Source organism: Leucoraja erinacea, chromosome 2 (assembly GCF_028641065.1).
Source record: "Leucoraja erinacea ecotype New England chromosome 2, Leri_hhj_1, whole genome shotgun sequence".
NCBI classification, from domain to species: domain Eukaryota; kingdom Metazoa; phylum Chordata; class Chondrichthyes; order Rajiformes; family Rajidae; genus Leucoraja; species Leucoraja erinaceus.
Genome location: NC_073378.1, coordinates 16,034,990 through 16,062,022, shown reverse-complemented (window position 1 = coordinate 16,062,022; position 27,033 = coordinate 16,034,990). Strand labels below are relative to the sequence as shown.

Genomic DNA, 27,033 nt, shown 5'->3' with positions numbered 1-27,033 from the left:
CAGGTTGGGTGAGTGGGCAGATGCAGTGGAATGTGGATAATGTGCAGATGCGTGTGGATAAATGTGAGGTTCTCCACTTTGGTGGCAAAAACAGGAAGGCAGATTATTATCTAAATGGAGTAGTTGCGAAAAGAGGAAGTACAATGGGATCTGGGGGGGGTCCTTATTCATCAGTCAATGAAAGTAAGCATGCAGGTACAGCAGGCAGTGAAGAATGCAAATGGCATGTTGGCCTTCATGACAAGAGGAGTTGAGTGTAGGAGCAAAGAGGTCCTCTGCAGTTGTACAGGGCCCTAGTGGGACCACACCTGCAGTATTGTGTGCAGTTTTGGTCTCCCATGTGAGGAAGGACATTCTTGCTATTGAGGGAGTGCAGCGTAGGTTCACCAGGTTAAATTCCAGGGATGGCGGGACTGTCGTATGTTGATAGAATGGAGCGGCTGGGCTTGTATACTCTGGAATTTAGCAGGATGAGAGGGAACCTTATTAAAACATATAAGATTATTAAGGTACACAAAATTGCTGGAGAAACTCAGCGGGTGCAGCAGCATCTATGGAGCGAAGAAAATAGGCGATGTTTCGGGCCGAAACCCTTAAGGGTTTGGACACGCTAGAGACAGGAAATATGTTCCCGATATTGGGGGAATCCAGAACCAGGGGCCACAGTTTAAGAATGAGGGGTAAGCCATTTAGAACGGATATGAGGAAAATCTTTTTCACACAGGGAGTTGTGAGTCTGTGGAATTCTCTGCCTCAGAGGGTGGTGGAGGCTGGTTTTCTGGATGCTTTCAAGAGAGAGCTAGACAGAGCACTTAAAGATAGCGGAGTCAAGGGATATGGGGATTCAGATTCAGATTCAGATTCAGATTCAATTTTAATTGTCATTGTCAGTGTACAGTGCAGAGACAACGAAATGCATTATTGAGTGGCGGTGCTGGCTCGAGGGGCCGAATGGCCTACCCATGCACTTATTGTCTATTGGAATATAATGTGATAAAAATGTGAAGTTACTCACTTTGATAGGAACAATAAAAATATTGTTTTAAGTGGAGAGAGTCTATTGAATGTTCTTGTAGAAAGATGGGGACGTCCGTGTTTACATTGCAAAGTTAATATTTGGACGTGTAGTTGAGAAGGAGGAGATTATTTTGTTATTTTTTATTTTATCAGGAAGACTGCATGCTTGGCGAGACCAGTGACTTTTGTTTTTGCTATCTTTTGTAAAGATATGGTGAGTCATCTTCTTGAATAAGTGAGTTCGGTATTCTGACTGCGCATGCCCAGGTCACAGGTCAGTGGGCTGGAGTTGGCTTCTTCTCTGTGCTGGCTATGGGCATGTGGGCAGCTTATCCGGGCTGCTGTTCTGTCGGTACAGGGTCGCCCTGGACGCCTCCGGCCACCCCCTGGGCGGGGACGGGGACTGTCCGCTGGTGGTTTGGCAGCGCTTGCGGCGCAAGGGACCTGTGTTCGATCCTACATGCTGATGAGGCGCAGGACTGTGTGCGCGCAACTGCCGAGAATGTCTCTCCGCCGGCCCAGTCTCCCCTTGTCTCCCACTCACATCTCTCCCCCTGCCCCCTCTCGCTGTTCCACCCGTCTCTCCCGCTACCTGGCACCTCCGTTCCTCAGAATAAATATTTTTTTACACATAAATCATGAATAAAGATACAAATTTATACACCGTTTAAGCAGCCAGCGCTTTGTTCACTTTTTCTTTCTAGTGACTAACCTTTGACAAACCCCATGATTCCTTGCGTTTTTCAGAATACTGAACTCGCTTATTGCTGCAGTCCTTTCAGTGTAGCTACATTTCCAGGATTTAAGACCAAGGAATGTGAAGAAACAATAATGTATTTCCAGGTCAAGGCAGCATGGGTCAAGGATGAAAGTCCGAGGGTGGTAGAGTTTGCCTGTGCCTTTTACTCCTCCCACTTTTGGAAAAGTGGCTTGTGACCTCGCATTCTGGCCACACTCAACTTCTGCTCTTTCTACTGTGAGCTTGTTCATTCTGACGAACATCATTTTTATATCTTGACCTTTGCCGCTTCTACTTCTCTGTACAGGAAATGTCAGTTAGAGTTAGTAACTTGGGTGAGTAACTGTAATAATCTTGTAGATGCCACACACTGTTACTACAGTGGCAGAAGGGATGGAAGGTGGAGCTCCCCATAGAGCGGTGGAGTTGTGACTGAGTGTACTCAAAGCTGAGATCAACAGATGTTTGACCTCCTGGAGAATTGAACAATGAGAAATAGGTAGGAAAATGGAACTGCGGCTTAATCTTAATGAATTCCTATTCTTGCTCCAGTTGTGATGAGGTGGTTAAACAGTTTGTTCCATTAACAAGGTACACTGTAGCGACTTCCCAAGACTTTGACAGCAGTTCCCTAGCTGGTGACCTTTGGTGAGGGCAGAGTCACCACCTGCAAATTGCCCTGTAGGTCATTTGCATGTTACTGGAAAATATGTTTTTCTGGGTTAAATTCCCAGAAGTCTCTACCAAACGAGCTTGGTTGTACTTTAAATAAATAGTCCACAGTAGTTCAAAAGGTGGCTCAGCGTCATCTTCCTGCGGGCAAATGGGGATGAGCATGAAATACTAATCTTTCCTGTGACCATACAACAACATCTACCTCGCCAAATCAAAAACTCAAAAGTCAGGAAAAGCTCAACGGGGTCTGACCTGCCGAGTGTCACCAACAATTTGAATGTTTATTTAAGATTCCACCATCTGTTGCTTTAAAAAATTATATCTTGCAAATTAATTTCAAGATGTTGCTGCCGTAGCAAAGTTAATGAGGGTAAATTTCAAGCAGCAATATCTTGGAGTTTAGTCATAAAATGTATTCTCAGGAAATACATAAGTTGTTTAAGTGTACTTTAACCTGTGTTGTAACGTTTTCAATTGATAACAAAAAACCATAGCATCAAGTAAGTATACTGATCATTGTAGAGCTATGCAACAGGCAAACAGGCCGCTCGGTTCAATTCATCCATGCCGACCAAGTTACCTAATGCCCATGTCCCACTTAGGAAAACTTAACAGAAGCCTCTGGAGACTTTGCGCCCCACACAAGGTTTCCGTGCGGTTCCCGGAGGTTTTTGTCAGTCTTCCTACCTGCTTCCACTACCTGCAACCACCTGCAACCTCCGGGAACCGCACGGAAACCTTGGGTGGGGCGCAAAGTCTCCAGAGGTTTCCATTCAGGTTTCCTCAGTGGGACAGGGGCATAACTGAGCTAATCCCACATCTTCGGCTGGCCCATATCCCTCCCATCCTTGCCTATCCATGTACCTCTCCAAGCTTTTAAATATATATAATTGTGCCTGGCGCTACCAATTCCTCTGGAAGTACATTCCACAAACACACCACAGCCTCTGTGGAAAAGGTTGTTTGTTGGGTGCCTTAAATCTTTACCTTAAACCTATGCCCTCTAGTTGCAGACTCCCCTTTCTGGGGAAAAGACTATGGCTGTTCACCCAATCCATACCCCACATGATTTTATGTACCTCTATAAGATCATCTCTCAACTTCCTTTTCTTCAGGGAAAATAATTCCCACCCGACAAAGTCTATCCTTGTAACTCAAACCTACCAAATTTGCTAATGTTACTTTGAATCCCTTCTTCCAAATCATTGATGTATATTGTAAATAGCTGAGGTCCCAGCACCAAGCCTTGGGGTACCCCACTAGCCACTGCCTGCCATTCTGAAAGGGACCCGTTAATCCCTACTCTTTGTACTCCACTAGCCACTGCCTGCCATTCTGAAAGGGACCCGTTAATCCCTACTCTTTGTTTCCTGTCTGCCAACCACTTCTCTATCCATGTCAGCACTCTACCCCCAATACCATGTACCCTAATTTTGCCCACTAATCTCCTATGTGGGACCGTATCAAATGCTTTCTGAAAGTCCAGGTACATTACATCCACTGGCTCTCCCTTGTCCATTTTCCTAGTTACATTTTCAAAAAATTCCAGAAGATTAGTCAAGCATGATTTCCCCTTCGTAAATCCATGCTGACTCGGACCGATCCTGTTACTGCTATCCAAATGTTCGGCTATCTCATCTTTTATAATTGACGCCAGCATCTTCCCCACCACCGATGTCAGGCTAACTCGTCTATAATTCCCTGATTTCTCTTTGGTTATGAATAGACCCAGTAATATCATTGCAAATTGTTTGTTTTTTTCACCCTTTCCAGTTTAATGATTTTCTTTCCTACAAAAGGGTGATCAGAACTGTACACAGTACACTAAAAATGGACTCACCAATATCTTGTACAGCTGTAAAATGACAGCCCATCATCTGTACTCAATACCCTGACCGATAAAAGCCAGCGTGCCAGAAAGTTTCATCAACACCGTGTCCACTCATGTTACCACCTTCATTGAACCAGGTACTTGTATCCTTAGGTTGTTCTGTTTTACAGCACAACCCAGGGCCCTACTATTTGCTGCCCTGGTTTTCGTTGCCAAATTGCAACACCTGGCTTTAATCTGAATTAAATTTCATATATCTCTGTCGTTGCTCCCTTTCTCAATTTAACCAATAATACATGATAAAAGTGCACATGTATGTGTTTTCTGAGCAGGAATATTGAAGTATATGCCTGAAGTATTAGCTAAATATTAATTAATCAAAAATTAATCTACTCCGTCCATATTCTCACAGCATGGCTACATTGATCAGTACCATAACATTTACCAGAAACAGCTAATTTACCAATAGATTGGAAACCTCATGACTGTTACTATTTGTTCTTATTGAGGTTTGTTGATAGCATTGTTGCAATCTTCCATTTGTATTGTAAGTTGCAGCTATTCTAATATAATTATTTTTTATAAGTGTAAATATTAGGCATCAATTTTTGAAACCTGTTATGACTGTTACATTTTGTTCTTCAAATGAGGTTTATGCTGAAGTTCTACAGTTATTGCAATCAAGCAACCTTGGGATTGCAACACCAGCTAGGCCGGGGTTCTGGGATTTTTTGGCAAGTACAAATGGTAGGCATATTTCATTTTTGACTTAATTTACTGAGGTTCATTTCACCATCAACCTGAGCTTGATATTGAAATATAGGACAACAATATCCAGCAAAATGCAAAATTGTATTCTGGTATAGACTTGGTACAATCCCCTTCCAATCTCTCCCTGAACAAGTGTAATGAATTAAAGGATGCCTTTAAAAAAAAAACTCTGCTGGGCAGATTTTGTGTTCAGCTAACTTGGTTAGTCTTTAAAAATGGAACACACTCTGAATGTATTTCCAGCTGTGACATTTGCTGCTTGTTCTTTGGTGTATTCAAGAAAAAGAATATGCCAAATCAGTTTAGCATGAAGTGCATCATGACATCACCCCGAAGATCCTAGTTCTAATTCTATTGTTGTAGAACAGTGTACAATTAACCATATAACAATTATCTCCATTGAACAATTACAGTACGGAAACAAGGATGCCATCTCGGCCCTACAAGTCTCTGCTGGGCAAATTTTTTTTTTTACCCTTAGTCCCACCTCTTTTAAATTGGAACACACTCTGAATGTATTTCCAGCTGTGACATTTGCTGCTTGTTCTTTGGTGTATTCAAGAAAAAGAATATGCCAAATCAGTTTAGCATGAAGTGCATCATGACATCACCCCGAAGATCCTAGTTCTAATTCTATTGTTGTTGTGAACAGTGTCCCTATTGTTGTCAGAACAGTGAGATCAGCACATTCAAACTAGATAGATAGATGGATTGAAAATCGATCTCCCCTGGTTGAATAGGTTTTCTATCAAAATGTTACCTAAAATGTAGTAGGGCCAGCTGAACTATGAAATCAGTTTGGAAACTGATGAGTTATTTTTGTGATGTATCGGTTACTGCTTAAAGTTGGAAATATATGTTCAGTTCAGAATATACGTTCAGAGGGAAGTCAAAAACTTGTACCAAGTTGATGACTGGATATTACCTTAGAATTTAGTTTTTTTTTGTATTCTGGTATAGACTTGGTACAATACCCTTCCAATCTCTCCTTGAACAAGTGTAATGAATTAAAGGATGCCTTTTAAAAAAAAAAAAAAACTCTGCTGGGCAGATTTTGTGTTCAGTTACCTTGGTTAGATCTTTTTCCTTGTTCACCAAACTATTTTTTTCTACGGTTCCATCCTCCCCTAAATCTGAAAAACACACTTTTCCCCCCACTTTTTCTTCCAGTTTCAACTTGTGCCCTTCAAGTTCACATTTTATTTTGCTTCTTTAGTCCTTTTGCCAGTAAAGGTCTTTGTTTCAATATCAAGTCTTTAGCTGACTTGATATTGCAAATGATTCTCTTTTGAGCGCGGTCCCTCTTTTTCAAACTGTTCTTGCCCTGCAAGTCAAACAGCATCAGTGAGCAAGATATAGAAGTGATGTTTCAGGTCAAAGTCACTTCATGCGAACAGGTTAAGCGAGGAAAAATAAGTGTCTTCAGTTCCAAAATAGTTATGAGGAAGAGAACAAAAGGAATACCTGGAATCGTGAGGGAAGTCCAGAACAAGGGGTCACAGTTTAAGGATAAGAGGGAAGTATTTTAGGACCGAGATGAGAAAATCATTTTTTACACAGAGAGTGGTGAATCTGTGGAATTCTCTGCCACAGAACGTAGTTGAGGCCAGTTCATTGGCTATATTTAAGAGGGAGTTAGATGTGGCCCTTGTGGCTAAAGGGATCAGGGGGTATGGGGAGAAGGCAGGTACAGGATACTGAGTTGGATGATCAGCCATGATCATATTGAATGGCGGTGCAGGCTCAAGGTGCCGAATGTTCTGTGTTTCTATGTGAGCTTACAAATTTATCAAAGTAATAATTTCTGTAAAAATGAGCAGTTGGAGACAGGAAGAAAATGAATTTAACTGAAAAAGAAAGTTAAAGCCACATTTATGAAGAGAGATTAAACAAGGGAATAGTTGCCTGCGATTATTGCATTCAAGTTCATTTGGCTGCCACATACCCAGACATTGTGTTGTGTTAGTTATTTGAAGTGACTGCTCCCTTGTTTCTCTCTTGTATGACAGACCTGTTTCAGTTTGTTTATTTTCTTTTTGTTGCTGGATTTTAAAGTAATTATTACTTTGCCAACTTTGTCTGCAGCATATCTCAGATGCTCAGTTTTCCCTACCATCATCCCCTTTCTACCATTCTGCAACTTAAAGCACTTTTTTTTTGTTTTAATTTACTTTATTGTCACGTGTATGCTATCCAGTGACGTGTATGGTAACATCCAGTATGTTGTTGCATGCTATCCAGTCAGCGGAAAGACTAAACATGATTACAATCAAGCCATGTACAGATGAAGATATAATGTTTAGTGTAACATTCTGTATACACTGGGGTGTATACTTCACCTGACTTCCAGAAGTTGATGATAAGCTCCTTCATTTTGCTGAAAGTGAAGGAGAAGCTGTTAGCTTGACACCATGCTACCAATCTTACTATCTCCTTCCTGTACTCTAGCTTGTCATTGTTTGAGATCTGCCTAGCTTTAAAGGCTTAAGAGTAAACATACAACTAAAGGTATGAACTATGGTTCATGTGATTTATTTCTTATTCAGATCATTTATATATTTTTTTCTAAAATGACAGAAGATAGGGTATCAGAAGGAGGGAAAGGGTGTCTGATAGGGGGAGGAGTAAAATGTAAAGCCAGAGGGAGATATAGGGAGGGTGGGAGGAGGGATGCAATAGTCAGTGAAGTGTGGAGTGTAATAGGGTGGGGGCTGCAGGAAAGAGAGAGGGTCAGTGAGGTATTACTTAAAATTGGAGAATGCGATGTTTCGATTGCTGGGTTGTAAGCTATCCAAGTGGCATATGAGGTGGTGTGCCTCCAGTTAACACGTGGCCTCACACATATAATGGAGGAGGCCAAGGCCAGAAAGGTCGGTATGCAAATGGAAGGGGATATTAAAATGATTAACCTGGTCCATAGGACTCGGCAGACAGATCGAAACAATCATCCAGTCTATGCCTGGTCTTGCTATGAAAGATCATAAACTGTCACTTCAGAATTAGTCCTGTTTTCACGTTATTCATTGTGAATTCTTATAATCTCCAACATTGTCAATGTTTTAAATAAATTATGGATCATTCATCCTCTCCTGCCACAAAGATAAGTTTTTTCAAAATGTTCCTATTGTCCCAGTAAACAAGCAAAGCTTTTCTGGGCTAGTTTTATAGTGATCGTAAATGCAAAAATGTGCCCAATTGTGCCACCCAATTCTTGATTTAGAGCTGATTAAAATTTATTTTTGTCATGGTTTTTATGTGATTTTGTTCTAGCTTTTCTGTTCAAAAGTCTACTTTTTATTGTGAGCAATAGAGCAGCTGCATTTCTACAGAGCAAACAGAAGTAGATTTTTGGAAGTAGCTATTTATAATTTGCCTAGGTTCTTAAAGTCTCTGGTCATTTACTATTTGTGGTTGCAATGTTTCCTGCTGATTTCCATTTCAGTAGCATTGCAGTCCAGTAATGCAGAAATTGACAGGAAGCTCTAAGCAAGTGCTCGTCAATGTGGAGACCTTTATAATTTGCTTTGTTTGAAGAGCATTATCCAGCATTGCAGGAATGAACAAAATCTGAAACACATCTGTATTTTCTATATTTAGCACTGGTAAAAGGTACACACAGATTTAATATTGATGTGCTTCTTATAACCTCCCCCCTCTACAATCCCTCATAGTTGCAAGAACTCTTGCATCCTTTAGGTATGATGTTACAACTTCTCTTTACCTGACTGACTAACCGTGACCCATCTCAAGAGCTGTGTCAATTTATTTTGTGACAATTGACATATTTTAAGTATTCACATTCTGCTTGCTATATTTTAAAATATTTTGCCTTGAATTTCTCTGACCAGACTAACCAGAAAACATTCAAGTAATACTTCTTCTAAACAAAATTAGAAAGGGGAAACTGCAGTTCCTCAAATTGTCAAAACCAGAAAAATGGCTACTGCTGATAATTCAAGAGAAATTTGGCTTACTTCAATGACCTTTAATTCAATTGAATACTTTCAATCTTTTTGCTTCACCCGGACCACTTCTTCTTCCCCCTACCAAAAAATAATATTCAATTACAAATTGTTGAACAATCACTAGCTCTGCATTTCTAACTTCACAGAAAAGAAAAAAATATAATTTAAATTCCCTGTAGCATCTTTAACAACCTGAAGATATTAAATAAGGGTCTTGAAGTTATTGTTGTAACATAGAAAAGTGACAGCGATACTGCTTCTGGAGTCTCACAGAAGCGTTTCGGCCCGAAACGTTGCCTATTCCCTTCGCTCCATAGATGCTGCTGCACCCGCTGAGTCTCTCCAGCATTTTTGTGTACCTCAGATATTAGAGTGATGTTGGTTGCTGGACAAATATTGGCAAGAATTTCTGATCCTGTTAACGATTGATCAGATATATCTTCCTAGTTTAAAAATTGTGTTGGTGTATGCTGTAGATCTGTCACAATTGTACAGGGTGTTGGTGAGGTTGCACCTGGAAACCGGTCTTGTTTTCCCTTCATTTAAGCAAGGATATGCTAACATTGGAGGCAATCGCGGAGATTCATTAAGCTAGTTCATGGGATGGATAGCATTGTGCAATCACAAATGGCTAGAAAAAAATTGGATTTTTATACTTGGGAGATTAAAAGGATGATGGATGAATCGTATTCGAACATAAAAAATATTACGGGTACATGACAAAGTAGATGTTGAGATATTTCCACTGGATGGAGACTCTTGAAGGAAAATTATAAGATAAAGGGGTTGATTAAAAAAACTGAAATGCGTAAGAATTTTTTCTCACAGGTGGTGGATTGTTGAAATTCTGGGGGTTGTGGAGGCTGTTCACTGAAGGTATTTACAGGGAAGTACATTTTTGAAAGATGAGAATTGAAGGCTATGTGGAATTGACACATTAGAGGAATTGAGGTCTTGGGCAGATCATCATGATCATATTGCATGGTTGTGTGGGTTTGATTTGAATGATGGCTTATTGTCCCTATTTTCTTGTGTTCTGTCTTTACCAAAATAATCATTATTAACTGGAATTGGAGTAAGGTTATTTGGAGATGGGTGTAAAGGTTGGGGAGGAGATTTGCCATAGTATCACTGTTATTCATCAGTGTACCCATATGAATGTTCATATCAGGGCCTGTATGAAGGATCCCGACTCGAAATGTCACTTAACCGTATTCTACAGAGATACTGCCCAACCCACTGAATTACTCTAGCACTTGGTGTGTTTTTCTTTGTAAACTGACACCAGCCATTCCGTGTTTCCATATCTTGCTGCTCCACTGTGAAATCTACTCAAGGTATGCAGAGAAGGGTCCTAACCCGAAACATCACCTAACCACGTTTTCCTGTATGAATGTCATGTTCAGGATCGATTGTAATCATGTATTGTCTTTCTGCTGACTGGTTAGCACGGACAAAAGCTTTTCAATGTACCCCAGTACACGTGACATTAAACTAAGCTGAACTGAACACTTATTATCCGAGGTGTCAAGTGGCAGAGGAATTGCATTCAGATAAGCGGTGGATGCTGCTGTGGGTGTGTTTGGCGGGAAGGGAATAAAATGGGACTTTAAAAAAAATAAAAAAATAAAAAAATAGAACATGCTCAAAATGTCCAATTCATTTGGCAGTGTCTATAGAGGAAGAAATTTAAGTTTCAGCTGACTGGTTAATGACATTAAATATAAACTATTTTTTTCTCCACTATCGCTGCTAAATATTTTCAGCATTTTCCTTCATGATTTTCAAACTCTCTATATTTACAACATTTGATTTTGTAATAAAGTTAGCGCAGTAACTTCCTTGGGGCACAAGATCATTTCTGGCTCGCTTCAAAGACTTGAGTACATGATCTAAGGAAACATTTAGCACTACATCGTGTATGTGCTACGATAATTATTTCATAGAAACATAGAAAATAGGTGCAGGAGTAGGCCATTTGGCCCTTCGAGCCTGCACCGCCATTCAATATGATCATGGCTGATCATCCAACTCAGTATCCCGTACCTGCCTTCTCTCCATACCCCCGATCCCTTGAACCACAAGGGCCACATCTAACTCCCTCTTAAATATAGCCAATGAACTGGCCTCAACTACCTTCTGTCGCAGAGAATTCCAGAGATTCACCACTCTCTGTGTGAAAAATGTTTTCCTCATCTCGGTCCTAAAAGATTTCCCCCTTATCCTTAAACTGTGAACCCTTGTTCTGGGCTTCCCCAACATCGGGAACAATCTTCCTGCATCCAGCCTGTCCAACCCCTTAAGAATTTTGTAAGTTTCTATAAGATCCTCCCTCAAACTTCTAAATTCTAGCGAGTACAAAGCCGAGTCTATCCAGTCTTTCTTCATATGAAAGTTCAATATTTTGACTTTCATCTGCCATGTCAACTTTCTTAATTGAACATAAGCATTCCCAAAATATATTTAAAAATAGAACTAAGGAGTTTTTCTGATGAATTAGATAATGTTTACCACCAACCTGTATCAGCAAATCAAATTATGTTCAATGTCTCTGGCACCTTGCTTTGTACAACAATTTGTGGATATTAACATTCATGTAATCTAAGATTGTGAAATCGGTCATGAAAGTACTTTCTTAATGCAAGTTCATTACATTTCAATTTTATTTGCCTGGCTTGTTTCTGTTGAGAAATGCTATAAACAACATTTTATTGAAGCAAAGTTGCAGCTTGCATTTGCTACACATAATCATCATTTGTCAGGCAAGCTCATTTGCTTGTTCAGACAGACCTAACCAGAGATAAGGCATGAAAATACATAATGCAAAACACTCCGCTGGCTGGCAATATCTCATACAAATGAAGATATTACAGATACAGAGGAAGATGTATGTTGGAGGTGCATCACCCCAGCCCCCAAATGATGCTGACAGACCGTTTTGCAGACCCAACTTCAACTATTTTGTCAATGACCTTTCTTCAGTCTCAAGGACACAATTGCGGATATTCTCGGACGATTATATAATACTCCATTATATTCACAACTCCTTGGCAAATAAAATAGCCTGTGCCTACATGCAATAAAACCTGGCTAGCTTTCAGGCGTGGGCTGATAGGTGGAAATCAGCATTCAACGGAATTGCAACTCCATGGATTATAGTATTTAGTTGAGGGATCAAAAAGTGCTCATTCTAAAACATGATTTGTTTAAGTTGTAGAAGGAACTCAGCAGATCAAGCGGTATCTGTGGAGAGAAATGGATAGTCAAAGTTTCAGATTAATACCCTTTTGGCCCGAAATGTCTACTATCCTCCACAGATGCTGCTTGGCCAATATGTTCTCCAGCAGCTTGTTTTTTTAGTCCAAATTCCAACATCCAAAGTCTATTGTGTCTTCATGATTTATTTAAGCTTCGGTTATAGTCGTGTTTGAAGTATATAGTTAATTACAGCGTAATGGCATTCTGCAACGCTTTTGTTGACTGTAATCGGTGCCATTGAGATCTGGGACTGGTGGAAGAATACATTGCAACAAATTACGTTTAATAGTTGGGTGTTTCCTTTTAGTGATAAAACTTTGTTTGCCTGACTTTATCATAGCAATTTCTTCTTGACTTTGAAGATTGTGATTGAAAATAGCTTGTGCATGAAAATCAGTTTGTATTTTGTTGCATGTCATTAACAGGAAAGCCTTCCTGTGTTTAACAGGGATGCCTGGAATTCACTGGGGGACATGCCCAAAGAAGCAGCCATGATTGCTTATGTTGATGAAATGAAAAAGGTAATATAAAAAAATTCTGTTTGAAACTGCACCCCATTTCAGTGATTAGTTTACATTTGTGATTTACCAACTTTTATTTATGAAGTACTTTTTGTTAATGCACACAGAACAAGGGGTCATAGTTTAAGGATAAAGGGGGAAATCTTTTAGGACCGAGACGAGAAAAACATTTTTCACACAGAGAGTGGTGAATCTCTGGAATTCTCTGCCACAGAAGGTAGTTGAGGCCAGTTCATTGGCTATATTTAAGGAGGAGTTAGATGTGGTCCTTGTGGCTAAAGGGATCATGGGGTATGGAGAGAAGGCAGGTACACGATACTGAGTTGGATGATCAGCCATGATCATATTGAATAGCGGTGCAGGCTCGAAGGGCCGAATGGCCTACTCCTGCATGTATTTTCTATGTTTCTATGCACCTCAAAAAAACGTTGTTATTTTCGGAAATGAATCCTCCTTATAGTCAGAAATAGAGAAAGTTATAATGGGGAACAATGACAGGCCAATTGATTGGTTCTTCACGAAGAAGGATGCGAATTGCCAGAAATGTTTAAGATCTCCAGCACCACTTATTCTGTTATGTGGACTATCTTTAAGACATGATTATTAGCTTTTCGAGTGCCCTGCAATAGGAAAGATACCATTAAGCTGGAAAGAGTTCAGAGATGATTTACAAGGATGTTGCAAGAACTCGAGGGCCTAAGCTTTAGGGTGCTGTTGGGCAGGCAGGACTTTATGCCTTGGAGCGCATGATGTATAAAATTATGAGGGGCATCCGATGAATGGACAGTGTATTTATCTCGGGGTAAGGGAATCTAAATCTAGAGGGCATTGCTTTAAAGTGGAATGGGAAAGATTTAATATGAACCTGAGGGTTTGCACATAGAGAGTGGCGGGTATATGAACAAACTGGCAGACAAAGTTGTTGAGGCAGGTACAATAACAACATTTAAATTGTATTTGGACATAAAATTGATAGGAAAGGTTTGTAGAGATATGCGCCAAACATGGGCAAAGGGGACAAGGTAGGATGGGGGGATCTTGGCCAAATTGGGCCAAATGGCCTGTTTTTGTGCTCTGTCCCTGTGAAAACCATGGCAACCACATCTTTCTCCACAGTAAATATAGATAGGAAGTAATAATTTAGCACCTCGGCCATCTTCTGTGACTCAAAATATGTATCACCTTTTTGATCTTTAAATAGCCTTGTCCACTGCCGTGTTACTCTTTTGCATACGTAGAATCTTTTTGGATTATTTTTTATTTTAACTGCCAAAACTATCTCATGTCCTCAGATTTCACTATTGTGTACCTCCAAGTCAAGTTTATTCATCACATACACATACGAGATGTGCAGTGAAATGAAGAGTGGCAATGCTCACGGATTGTGCAAAAAACACAAACTAACAAACTACAAACAGAATGACATATTCACATATTACATATTTATGGGAGGGAAGAAAAAGGAAAAAAAAACAGCAATAAAAAAAACACAGTAAAATGATACAGTAAAGTTAGTCCCTGGTGAGATAGGAGTTTACAGTCCTAATGGCCTCTGGGAAGAAACTCCTTCTCATCCTCTCCGTTTTCACAGCATGGCAACGGAGGCGTTTGCCTGACCGTAGCAGCTGGAACAGTCCGTTGCTGGGGTGGAAGGGGTCTCCCATGATCTTGTTGGCTCTGGAGTTGCACCTTCTGATGTATAGTTCCTGCAGAGGGGGCGAGTGAAGTTTCCATAGTGCGTTCGGCCGAACGCACTACCCTCTGCAGAGCCTTCTTGTCCTGGGCAGAGCAGCTCCCAAACCAAATTGTGATATTTCTGGACAAGATGCTTTCCACAGCTGCTGAGTAGAAGCACTGGAGGATCCTCGGAGATACTCTGAATTTCCTCAATTGCCTGAGGTGGTAAAGGCGCTGCCTTGCCTTACTCACGAGTGCTGCAGAGTGTGATGTCCATGTCATATCCTCAGAGATGTGGACTCCCAGATATTTAAAACAGCTCACCCTATCCCACAGTATCCTCATTTATCTTCAATGGTGTGTGCACCCTCGGATGATGTGCCCTCCTAAAGTCCACAATCAGCTCCTTAGTTTTTTTGATGTTCAAGAGGAGGCTGTTGTCCTGACACCAGAGTGCCAGATCAGCCACCTCCTCCCGGTAGGCCCTCTCATCGTTGTCTGAGATCAGGCCCACCACCACAGTGTCATCAGCAAACTTGATTATCGAGTTGGAGCTAAACCTAGCCACACAGTCATGTGTGTACAGGGAGTACAGTAGGGGGCTGAGGACGCAACCCTGGGGAGATCCTGTGCTCAGGGTGAGGGACTTTGATGTATTTCCCCCCATCTTGACTACCTGAGGCCTCGTGGAGAGAAAGTCCAGGACCCAGGCACACAGGGGGGTGTTGAGCCCCAATTCCAGCAGCCACTCGACCAAACTATCGTGTTGAAGGCTGAACTGAAGTCTATGAACAGTATCCTCACGTAGCCCCCCTTCTGGCTGTCAAGATGAGAGAGAGTGTTGTGCAGAACCTGGGAGACCATATCGTCCGTGGATCTGTTCGAACGGTATGCGAATTGTAGTGGGTCCATGTTGCGAGGGAGGAAGGCACAGATGTGTTTTTCGACCAGCCTCTCAAAGCATTTCATGACTATCAAGGTGAGGGCCATTGGATGGTAGTCATTCAGACAGGCTGGGGAGGCATTTTTAGATATTGGTACAATGATGGATCTTTTGAAGTAGGCAGGGCCTAAGGACTTGTCCAGGGAGAGGTTGAATATTGTAGTAAGCACCGGAGCTAGCTGCGTAGCACAGGACTGAAGTACTCGCCCCGAGATGCCATCTGGGCCTGCAGCATTCCTCGGTTTCACCCGTGTCAGAGCCCTCCTCGCGTCGTGCTCGGACAACAAGAATGTGTGCACATTCCTCCCCTCAGCTTCGATAGCCAGCACGCTGGCGGTGTTGTCGTTAGTCGGCAGACCTGGGGTGATGTTGCCCGTCTCAAAATGAGCGTAAAAGGAGTTCAGATCATCAGCTAGGGATGTGTCGGCACTTCCGGTTGAGGGGGGGCGGGGGGCCGCAGGCGTCTGGTGTCTGGTGTCCTGCTGCTCCATCTGTGCCTCCATCTTGTCCCTGTACCTCCTTTTTGCGTCCTTCACCACCCTTCACAGTCGGTAGGACTCTACCTTGTAGACGTCCATATTTTCCTAAGGGAGGGAGTGAAACGGCCTTGTAGCCCTTCCGGAACGGCCTATAGCGATGGTCCAATGTTCTTTCCCCCCTGGTGGTACACGTGATGTGTTGGTAGAAGTTCGGCATGACCTTCTTGAGATTTGATTTATTAAAATCTCCAGCCACCACCATAGCCGCATCCGGGTTCTTGTATTCATGTTGACATAGCACATCGTGTAGGGCCGATAGTGCCACGTCGGTGTCCGCCTGCGGTGGAATGTAGACGGCTGTGACGATCACTGAGCTGAACTCCCGGGGAAGTTAGAATGGGCGGCACAAGATCGTCAGGTGCTCCAGGTCCGGCGAGCAGGAACGGGAAAGCATCTTGATATTTCCAGGGTTGCACCAGTTGTTATTGGTCATGAACTCCTCCACCCTTGGATTTCCCAGATTCTTCTGTTCTGTCAGCACGGTGGACAATGAAGGGCTCGGTTGTGCAGATTACCAGTGAGGTCAGCCATGTTTCAGTCAGGCAGAGGATGTTGCAGTCCCTTATGTCCCGCTGGAATCTGACCCTCGCCCTGAGGTCATCCAGCTTGTTCTCCAGGGACTGGACGTTCGCCAGAAGAATGCTGGGCAGAGGGGGACGAAAGGCTTGGGATCTCAGCCTATTCCGAATCCCCCCCCCCCCCCCCCCCCCCCCCCCCCCCCCCCCCCCCCCCCCCCCCCCCCCCCTTACCCCGATGTTTTCTCTGGGTTTTCCTTGTAGCCGAGCACCCATTGTTGTTGCTGCGGTGCTCCCTGTTGATCTCTGCTGGCCATGCTGGATCGATAAGTACAGCGTTTAAAAAGTCTCTGTTTAAGCTAGGGTTTAGATTTAAGAGGGTTTCCCTGCCATACTTTGTTCGTACTAGGGAGTTGGAACTTAGAAATAAGTTAAAAAGGAACATGAAAGTTAAAAATACGCACAGTTTTCACGGAGCTGCCACGGTGGCGACTGGACAGGGCCGCACCATTTAAAAAAAAATTTCTCCACATCCCTATAATCTTCAGGGGATTCATTTGGTTCCAGCTGACATATGCATCCTACTTTTTCTTGACCAGAGCCTCAATATTTCTTGTCGTCCATTGTGCCTTACTCCTGTCAACCTTGCCCTTCACTCTACCATGAATAGCTCTCAATTCTTGCTATCTCATGTATAGAAGCCTCCAACTTAAAGGACATCCCTTACTTCACCCAAATCATTTCCAAATGTCCATGCCTAATACCATCAAAATTGACGGCCCAATTTAGAAGTTTAATTTATGGGCCAGTCCTATCCTTTTCATAACTATTTTAAAGCTAAAAGAAATATGGTCGCTGGTTCCTCAGTGCTCCCCACTATCACTTCAGTCACCTACCTACCTAGCCTTACTTTCCAATAGGACGTCAGGCTAGCTCTTAATAACATGCTCTTAATATATATGAATGTCTGCTGAGTTTGATTTGATCATTTTGCTGCAAAGTTCTTCGGAATAATGTCCTTAGTAAAGTGAACTGCAAATTGTCAATAATTAGTGCGTTTTGTGCATTATTTTTGATATGATGTCCCATATTAAATTTATTTTATATAAATCAATGAGGTGGTATAATGCCTATCAAGCCTCTCCTTGCATCTAAAGCCCTCCAATTCTGATGGCATCCTCATGAATCTTTTCTGTACCCTTTCCAGATTCATGACATCCATCTATAGCTACCGCAGCATGCGGGGCAAAACCAACAGATTCAAAAACAGCTTTTTCTCTCAGGCCATCAGACTACTCAACACACTCAAGAAAGTTCCATGAACATTACACAAACTAAGACCAATTGACTGTCAAAATAACTTTAATTCAATGCTGCAGTATTTGCCATTTGCACTTTTCTATATTGCACCTTTTATTATTGCACCTTAATAACATACCTCAAAACTTTACTACACTCTGGCACACTGTGAATATTTTATATAATGTATATGTCCTGTCTATTTTTTATTGCTATATAGTCTGTCTGTGTTATAAATATTACTTGCACATTTGGAGTATGGGGAAATGCAATTTCAATCCTCTGTGTAACTAGTTGCATTATTTGAATTGACAATAAAGTTTACTTTACTTACTTTACTTTACTTTAGCTGGGCAACCACAACTGGAAATAATATTGCAATTGCAGTCGCACCAATGAATGTACATTTGTAACATGATGTCTCAACTCCTCTACCTTGTCCAAGTTTGCCAAACGCTTTCTCAACCACCCTGCCGACCTGTGTTGCAACTTTTGAGGAACTATGGCCTTGTACACCTTGGTGTCTCTGTTCAAAAAAACATTCTCCAGGGCCCTACCATTAACTGTGCAAGTCCTGCCCTGGTTTAACTTACTAAAATGTAACACCTCGCACTTGTTTGAGTTAAATTCCATCTACCATTCTTTGACCCACTTCTCCAGTTCATCCAAATTCTGTTATAATCCTAGACAATCCTTTTAACTATCCACGATAGTGTGGCGGCTCCCAAGGATCGCGCCATCTCCATTATCAAACCGCTCGGCACAGGAATGGAGGAGTCCGGGGGGCAGCCCTTAGCTTAAAGGGCAGGGGTTTAGGTGCCATCTTTCTCTTGCAGACTCGTCTGGTCGAGGAGAAGGGCAGCGATTTAAAAAATAACTCCCAAAACGCCTGGCTCCTCGCCTTCATTTTGGTATCGACGTAGCGCTGCATTGGTGACCTCTGACGCTCCATTGTTGTCATGATGTAGGCAGAAGACAGAACCGCCCGTCTGTCCACCTCACAGGCCCACCTTCTGGACCACCCGGTCTCACATCTGGTTTCAGCAGGCGGAGGCCAATTCCAGCTGCGGGGTGTTACAGCGGATGACACCCGCTACTACTACCTGGTGGGGGCCCTCGACCAGGACAGGGCCGGAGAGGTCATACAATTCCTCGCAGACCCCCCGGCCACCGACAAATACCTCGGCCTTAAGGTGCTCCATGCGGCACCAGCAGGAGGCACCAGCAGGAGATATGTGAAAAGAAAGAGATTAGTTAAAACAAATGTAGGTCCCTTGCAGTCAGAAACAGGTGAGTTGATCATGGGGAACAAGCATATGGCGGACCAATTGAATAACTACTTTGGTTCCGTCTTCACTAAGGAAGACATAAATAATTTGCCGGAAATAGCAGGGGCCCGCGGGTCAAAGGAGTTGGAGGAATTGAGTGAAATCCAGGTTAGCCGGGAAGTGGTGTTGGGTAAATTGAATGGATTAAAGGCCGATAAATCCCCAGGGACAGATAGGCTGCATCCCAGAGTACTTAAGGAAGTAGCTCCAGAAATAATGGATGCATTAGTAATAATCTTTCAAAACTCTTTAGATTTGGGAGTAGTTCCTGAGGATTGGCGGGTAGCAAACGTAACCCCACTTTTTAAGAAGGGAGGGAGAGAGAAAATGGGGAATTACAGACCAGTTAGTCTAACATCGGTAGTGGGGAAACTGCTAGAGTCAGTTATTAAAGATGGGATAGCAGCACATTTGGAAAGTGGTGAAATCATTGGACAAAGTCAGCATGGATTTACGAAAGGTAAATCATGTCTGACGAATCTTATAGAATTTTTCGAGGATGTAACTAGTAGTGTGGATAGGGGAGAACCAGTGGTGTATCTGGACTTCCAGAAGGCTTTCGACAAGGTCCCACATAAGAGATTAGTATACAAACTTAAAGCACACGGCATTGGGGGTTCAGTATTGATGTGGATAGAGAACTGGCTGGCAAACAGGAAGCAAAGAGTAGGAGTGAACGGGTCCTTTTCACAATGGCAGGCAGTGACTAGTGGGGTACCGCAAGGCTCAGTGCTGGGACCCCAGCTATTTACAATATATATTAATAATCTGGATGAGGGAATTGAAGGCAATATCTCCAAGTTTGCGGATGACACTAAGCTGGGGGGCAGTGTTAGCTGTGAGGAGGATGCTAGGAGACGGCAAAGTGACTTGGATAGGCTGGGTGAGTGGGCAAATGTTTGGCAGATGCAGTATAATGTGGATAAATGTGAGGTTATCCTTTTTGGTGACAAAAACGGGAAAGCAGACTATTATCTAAATGGTGGCCGATTGGGAAAGGGGGAGATGCAGCGAGACCTGGGTGTCATGGTACACCAGTCATTGAAGGTAGGCATGCAGGTGCAGCAGGCAGTAAAGAAAGCGAATGGTATGTTAGCTTTCATTGCAAAAGGATTTGAGTATAGGAGCAGGGAGGTTCTACTGCAGTTGAACAGGGTCTTGGTGAGACCACATCTGGAGTATTGCGTACAGTTTTGGTCTCCAAATCTGAGGAAGGACATTATTGCCATAGAGGGAGTGCAGAGACGGTTCACCAGACTGATTCCTGGGATGTCAGGACTGTCTTATGAAGAAAGACTGGATAGACTTGGTTTATACTCTCTAGAATTTAGGAGATTGAGAGGGGATCTTATAGAAACTTACAAAATTCTTAAGGGGTTGGACAGGCTAGATGCAGGAGGATTGTTCCCGTTGTTGGGGAAGTCCAGGACAAGGGGTCACAGCTTAAGGGTAAGGGGGAAATCCTTTAAAACCGAGATGAGAAGAACTTTTTTCACACAGAGAGTGGTGAATCTCTGGAACTCTCTGCCACAGAGGGTAGTTGAGGCCAGTTTGTTGGCTATATTTAAGAGGGAGTTAGATGTGGTTAAGGGGATCAGGGGGTATGGAGAGAAGGCAGGTACGGGATACTGAGTTGGATGATCAGCCATGATCATATTGAATGGCCTACTCCTACTCGTGCACCTAATTTCTATGTTTCTATTATTACCACCAGCGCTGGGGTGCTGCTGCACGGCAATGCCGTCAGCCTTGCGCGTTCCCGGGAAATGCCAGGGTCGGCTGCCAACAGTCCCCGCACGGCCGGCCAGATTCACCGCCTCTTCTCCTGGGATCGGCATTCCGGTAGTCGGTTTCTTGTGGATACCGGGGCAGAGCTGAGCGTCCTGCCCCCTTCACTGGCGGACATTCGTTCCGGTAAACGGGGGCCCGTCCTCACCGCGGTGAATGGCAGCCCCATCCGCACGTATGGGGTTCGCACGGTCCCGATCGTGTTCGGCACCTGCCATTTCTCGGTTTACCATCGCTGATGTCTCCCAACTGCAGCTCGGTGCCAACTTCCTCCGGGCTCACTCGTTGCTGGTGGACGTCAGGCGTCAGCGCTTGGTCCACGCCGCCACGATGGAGCCGATCACGCTGCGTTTGGATGAGCCGGTTGGACGCCTCCTGTCATCCGTGGATTCCTGCTTTGCTCGGGTCTTGGCCACGTTCCTAGACATCCTGACCCCACAGTTCCGGTCGTCGACCCCCAAGCACGGGGTGGTTCATTTCATACCGACTACCGGCCCACCTCTCCAAGCACGAGCACGCCGACTGCCGCCAGATAAGCTACGTCTGGCACGGCAGGAGTTCCGCACGATGGAGTCCTTGGGGATCGTCCACCCTTCGAACAGCCCATGGGCCTCCCCACTCCACATGGTCCCTAAGGCAAGCGGGGGCTGATGACCTTGCGGGGATTATCGGCGGCTGAATGCCGCTACCTCTGCAGACCGATACCCCGTACCCCACATCCAGGACTTCAACGGTCATTTGGCTGGGGCTGCTATTTTCTCCAAAGTGGATCTGGTTCGGGGTTATAAACAGATCCCGGTCCACCCAGAGGATTTGCCCAAGACTGCAATCCTCACGCCGTTCGGGCTGTATGAATTCGTGCGGATGCTGTTCGGCCTTAAGAACGCCGCGCAGGCATTCCAACGGTTGATGGACGGGGTGTGTTGCGGCCTCGAGTTTGCTCCTCACAATGATGGACGCTTCACTCGGTGGCTGGAGGCCATACCACTGGCCGATACTTCAACGGCTACATGCGTTTGTGCATTGGCCGCCCACTGGATTGCTCGCTTTGGGGTGCCGGCAGACATCTCCTCAGACCGAGGGCCACAGTTCACCTCCGAGCTGTGGTCGGCCATGGCTCACTTGTTGGGTGTGCAGCTGTACCACGCCACAGCCTATCTCCCGCAGGCAAACTGCCTGGTGGAGAGGTTCCACTGACAGCTCAAGGCAGCGCTGAAGGCGCGACTCTCCGGCCCGGACTGGATGGACGAACTGCCGTGGGTCTTGCTGGGCATCCGAACTGCGCCTAAGGAGGACTTGGCTTTATCTTCATCGGAGCTTGTTTACGGGTCGCCGCTCGCGGTGCCCAGGGAGTTCGTGCCGTCGGCACCGGGGCAGCCGGGAACGCCCTCGTCCACTCTACAGCGCCTTCACGAGCGAGTTGGCAGGCTCGCGCCCGTGCCGACGTCCCGCCACGGGACATTCCGCCAGCACATGCCATCGACCCTCTGGGACTGCCCCTGTGTTTTCCTGTGCCGTGATGCTCACCGGATGCAGCACCAGAGGGCCCGTACTGGGTGTTGGCGCATGGACAGACGACCTTTTGTTGGACATGGGGGGCCAGCCGGACGCCGTGTCGATTGACCGGTTGAAGCTGGCTCATTTAGACATTGACCAGCCGGTGCTGGTTGCCCAGCCTTGGTCGCGAGGTCGCCCCCCCCTTTGTGGCTCCCTCCACCTGTCCCTTGGTCGGCCGACTTCTGCACGCGGTCTGCGTGGGTTGTACGCTCGCCGGTGTGTTTCATGCCTCCTGTTCTCGGGGGGGGGGGGGGTCCTGTGGCGGCTCCCAAGGATCGGGCCATCCCCACTATCAAACCCCTTGGCACGGGAATGGATGAGTCCGGTCAGGAGAAGAACAGCGATTTAAAAATACCTCCCAAAACACCTGGCTCCTTGCCTGCTTTTCGGGATTATCGTCACGCTACAATAGCACCTAAAATACATTTTTATGCATTTTAATTTTAATATGCTGAATTATAGATTATTTCAATAGTACTTGTTTCCTACTGGGATTAATTCTTATCTAAGGAAGTCACTTGAATTAAGCATGAACTGCAAATTACTGAACCTGTAAAATTTAATTTGAGGATTCGCAAAAGAATTTCTAAAAATAATTTGATAAAATGTAATAAAAGATGAATTGCATCCTTTGCAACAAGATGGTTTATACAGGCGTTCATGATGTTTAATGGTGTTTACCATTATGATCATTTCAGTCATGTCACTTGGATTGGTCATAAACTGCCCCCTATCTATTTCCTTTTGGTCAAATCTCTTTATGGTAGGAACAGAGCTTACATCTGTGCTTTTAAATATTGGTTTTGAGATTTATTTTTGTTTTGTAGATACTTGAATCTATGCCGATAACTAAGGAAGTAGAAGAACTACTTTGTGTTATTGGACCTTTCTATGAACTTGTGGATGACAAGAAAAAATCACAATCACCATATGCAATCTCGGCAGGTTAGAACTTACTGAAAGTCAAGTGGTATTTCCATGATATTTTTTATTTAACTCTTTTGAGCACCTTATTTATGCCCATCACTGTACCTTTACATGAAAGTTATTTAAATAATGTGTCTTGCTATTCTGCCTTTTGCATCCTGTGCTGATTTGCAGGCCGTTTGGAAAAAGTGGTTAAGTCACTTGAAGGTAGGAATGAATTCAAATCCATGTATGCGTAGCTTTACTGTTGATTATTTAGTTTTAATGTCAGAAGTATGTGTTGATGCTTGGATATTTGTTCAAAAATCAACACTGAAATCATTGCTTGCAAATGACCTTCATATTAAAAAATGTCGGTTTTGTGCACTGCAATAAAACTAGTAGTATTATTTTGTGAAAACCTTTCATTGGTAAGAGACATAAGTATTAGTTTATTATTGTTACTTGCACCAAGATGCAATGATAAACTTTATTTTGCCTGCTATCCAGGAAACTCGTCATACACGTTACAACAGGTAGTGCAGAATAGTGTTACAGACACAGAGAAATCCAGGTTAAAAAAAATTGCAAAGGCCACATTGTGGTAGATTGGATGATCGGAAATTCATCCCTAGCATATGAGAGGTAATTTCAAGTGTATGATAACAGCAGGGAAGAAGCTGTTCTCGTATCTTGAGGTGCGTGTCTGTAAGCCCATCTTCAGCTGGATGTGAGAGGGAAGCCGAGACAATGACTGGGGTGTTGGTGATCTTTGATTATGTTGGCTGCTTTGCTTTGGCGGCATAAAGTGTGGATGGACTTGATGGGGAATCTGTCCAGTCCAGTTGCTTCCCACAGATTCGTTCTCCGTGAGGCCGATGTGACGTCGGCAACAGTGACTCTGGCTACAGTGCCGAGACAATCAGGCCGTCGATCTCTACAAAGCTGAGGCCACGCGCCAACTCTCGGACACCTCCTCCTACTTACCCCTGGACCATGACCCCACTGACGAGCACCAGGCCACCATCTCTAGCACCATCACCGACTTTATCAACTCCCACGCCCTGCCCGACCGAGCCTCCAACCTCATCATTCCCCAGCCCCGCACGGCCCGATTTTACCTTCTCCCCAAAATCCACAAACCTGACTGCCCCGGTAGACCCATTGTCTCTGCCTGTTCGTGCCCCACCGAACTCATCTCCACATACCTTGACTCCATCCTATCCCTCTTGGTTAAATCCCTTCCCACCTATGTTCAAGACACCTCAGACACTCTCCGCCGTCTCCGCGCATTCCATTCTCTAGGCCCTCACCCCCTCATCTTCACCATGGACGTCCAGTCACTGTACACATCCATCCCCCACCAGGATGGCCTCAAAGCCCTCCGGTTCTTCCTCGACCAGAGAAGCAACCTATACCCAGCCACTGACACTCTCCTCCGCCTACGGAGCTGGTCCTTACCCTCAATAACTTTGCGTTTGACTCCTCACATTTCCTCCAAATACAAGGCGTAGCTATGGGCACACGCATGGGCCCCAGCTATGCCTGCCTCTTTGTACATCGAACAATCCATTTTCAATACGTACCAGGGCCCCATCCCCGACCTCTACCTCCGTTACATAGACGACTGATTTGGTGCTACCTCCTGCACCCACACACAACTGACTGACTTCATCCACTTCACCACCAACTTCCATCCGGCACTCAAATACACCTGGACTATTTCCAACACTTCCCTACCATTCCTTGACCTCACTATCTCCATCGCAGGCGATAGACTTCTGACTGACATCCACTATAAACCCACTGACTCCCTTGGCTATCTGGACTACACTTCTTCCCACCCTGCTTCCTGTAAGGACTCCATCCCCTACTCCCAATTCCTCCATCTACGCCGCATCTGCTCCCAGGATGAGGAGTTCCACACCAGGGCATCTGAAATGTCCTCATTCTTCAGGGAATGTGGGTTCCCCTCCTCCACCATAGATGAGGCTCGCACCAGGGTCTCTTCCATACCCCGCAACACTGCTCTCTCTCCCCATCCCCGCACTCGCAACAAGGGCAGAGTCCCCCTAGTCCTCACCTTTCACCCCACCAGCCGTCACATACAACAAGTAATCCTCCGTCAGCTTCGCCACCTCCAACGTGACCCCACCACTCGCCACATCTTCCCATCTCCCCCCATGTCTGCCTTCCGCAAAGACCGCTCCCTCCGTAACTTACTTGTCAATTCTTCCCTTCCCTCCCATATCACCCCCTCCCTGGGCACTTTCCGTTGAAACCGCAAGAGATGCAACACCTGTCCCTTTACCTCCCCCCTCGACTCCATTCAAAGACCCAAACAGTCGTTCCAGGTGCGGCAGAGGTTCACCTGTATCTCCTCCAACCACATCTATTGCATCCGCTGCTCTAGATGTCAGTTGATCTACATCGGTGAGACTAAGCGGAGGCTGGGCGATCGTTTCGCCGAACAACTCTGCTCAGTCCGCCTGACCTCCTGGTGGCTCAGCACTTCAACTACCCCTCCCATTCCCCGTCCGACCTCACTGTCCCGGGACTCCTCCATGGCCAGAGTGAGCAACACCGGAAATTGGAGGAACAGCACCTTATATTCCGCTTGGGGAGTCTGCGTCCTGCGGGCATGAACATTGAATTCTCCCAATTTTGTTAACCCTTGCTGCCTTCTCCGCTTCCTCAGCCATCGGGCTGTCTCCTCCCATCCCTCAGCCCTCGGGCTCCTCCTCCTCCTTTTTCCTTCCTTCTCCCCGCCACCCCCTATCAGTCTGAAGAAGGGTTTCGACCCGAAACTTTGCCTATTTCCTTCGCTCCATAGATACTGCTGCACCCGCTGAGTTTCTCCACCATTTTTGTGTACCTTGGACGACAGCATTGCCCTGACCTTTTATTTCAAAGCAAGCATAGAATTCATTTAACTTTTGGGAGGGACATGTTATTGACAGCCTTATTGCCCGACTTCACTTTGTAGCCGGTTATAGCATACAAGTCTTGCCACAATAATGGGTGTACATGCGATTATAAAATTCCCTCTTGGCATTCCGATGGCTATGCAAAGGCAACAAAATCTGTACTTGGACTGTACGTGCTTGCAACTTGAATGCTGTACTCTTGGACTTTGCCTGGGAAGGTCCTCACCGTTTATCCATCTTTTCTGGTTAGGGATCATTCTGAGTCCTCTGTACTTATGAAGTCTGTGCTGGCAGTGGAGTCATTTAATATGGACCAGTCCACTGATTGAAAGCAGTCACGTCAGAACTTGTCTGTTTCCTCTGATCAGCACTACACGGTTTTCTGTACTAGATCCTTGCGCTTCAGCTTATGTCTGTGAGCAGGAGCACCGTCTGATGATCAGATTTCCAAAATGTATGTGGGATATGGAGATGTTTAGAGGTTGGAATAGTTAAAGGTATTGGGGCCTCTAGTGGGTTGTGTAACAGTGGTCGAAGGTGTTGGGGCCTCGAGTGGGACAGGAGATGTATCGATAGTGCTTTGACTGCACATTCATAGTCATAGAGCACGGAATCAGACCCATTGGCCCAACTCGTCCTTACTGACCAAGATGCCCCATCTAAGCTATTCCCATTTGCTTGTATTTGGCCCATATCCCTCTGAACCTTTCCTACCATGTACCTGTGCAAGAGTCTTTTAAATGTTGTTAAAGTACCTGCCTCAACTACTTTCCCTGG

General features: G+C 44.6%; 1 protein-coding gene across 1 annotated transcript in view; it reads left to right on the top strand.

Moving 5' to 3' along the window:
- The first annotated feature begins 4,916 nt into the window (after positions 1-4,916).
- Positions 4,917-27,033, top strand: part of acbd5a (acyl-CoA binding domain containing 5a) — a 46,967-nt gene continuing 24,850 nt past the window's right edge. The window contains 6 exon segments of the mRNA XM_055652021.1: positions 4,917-4,956; positions 4,959-4,988; positions 4,991-5,009; positions 12,705-12,777; positions 23,251-23,368; positions 23,525-23,557. Of these exon segments, the coding sequence (XP_055507996.1) occupies positions 4,917-4,956; positions 4,959-4,988; positions 4,991-5,009; positions 12,705-12,777; positions 23,251-23,368; positions 23,525-23,557 (313 nt within the window).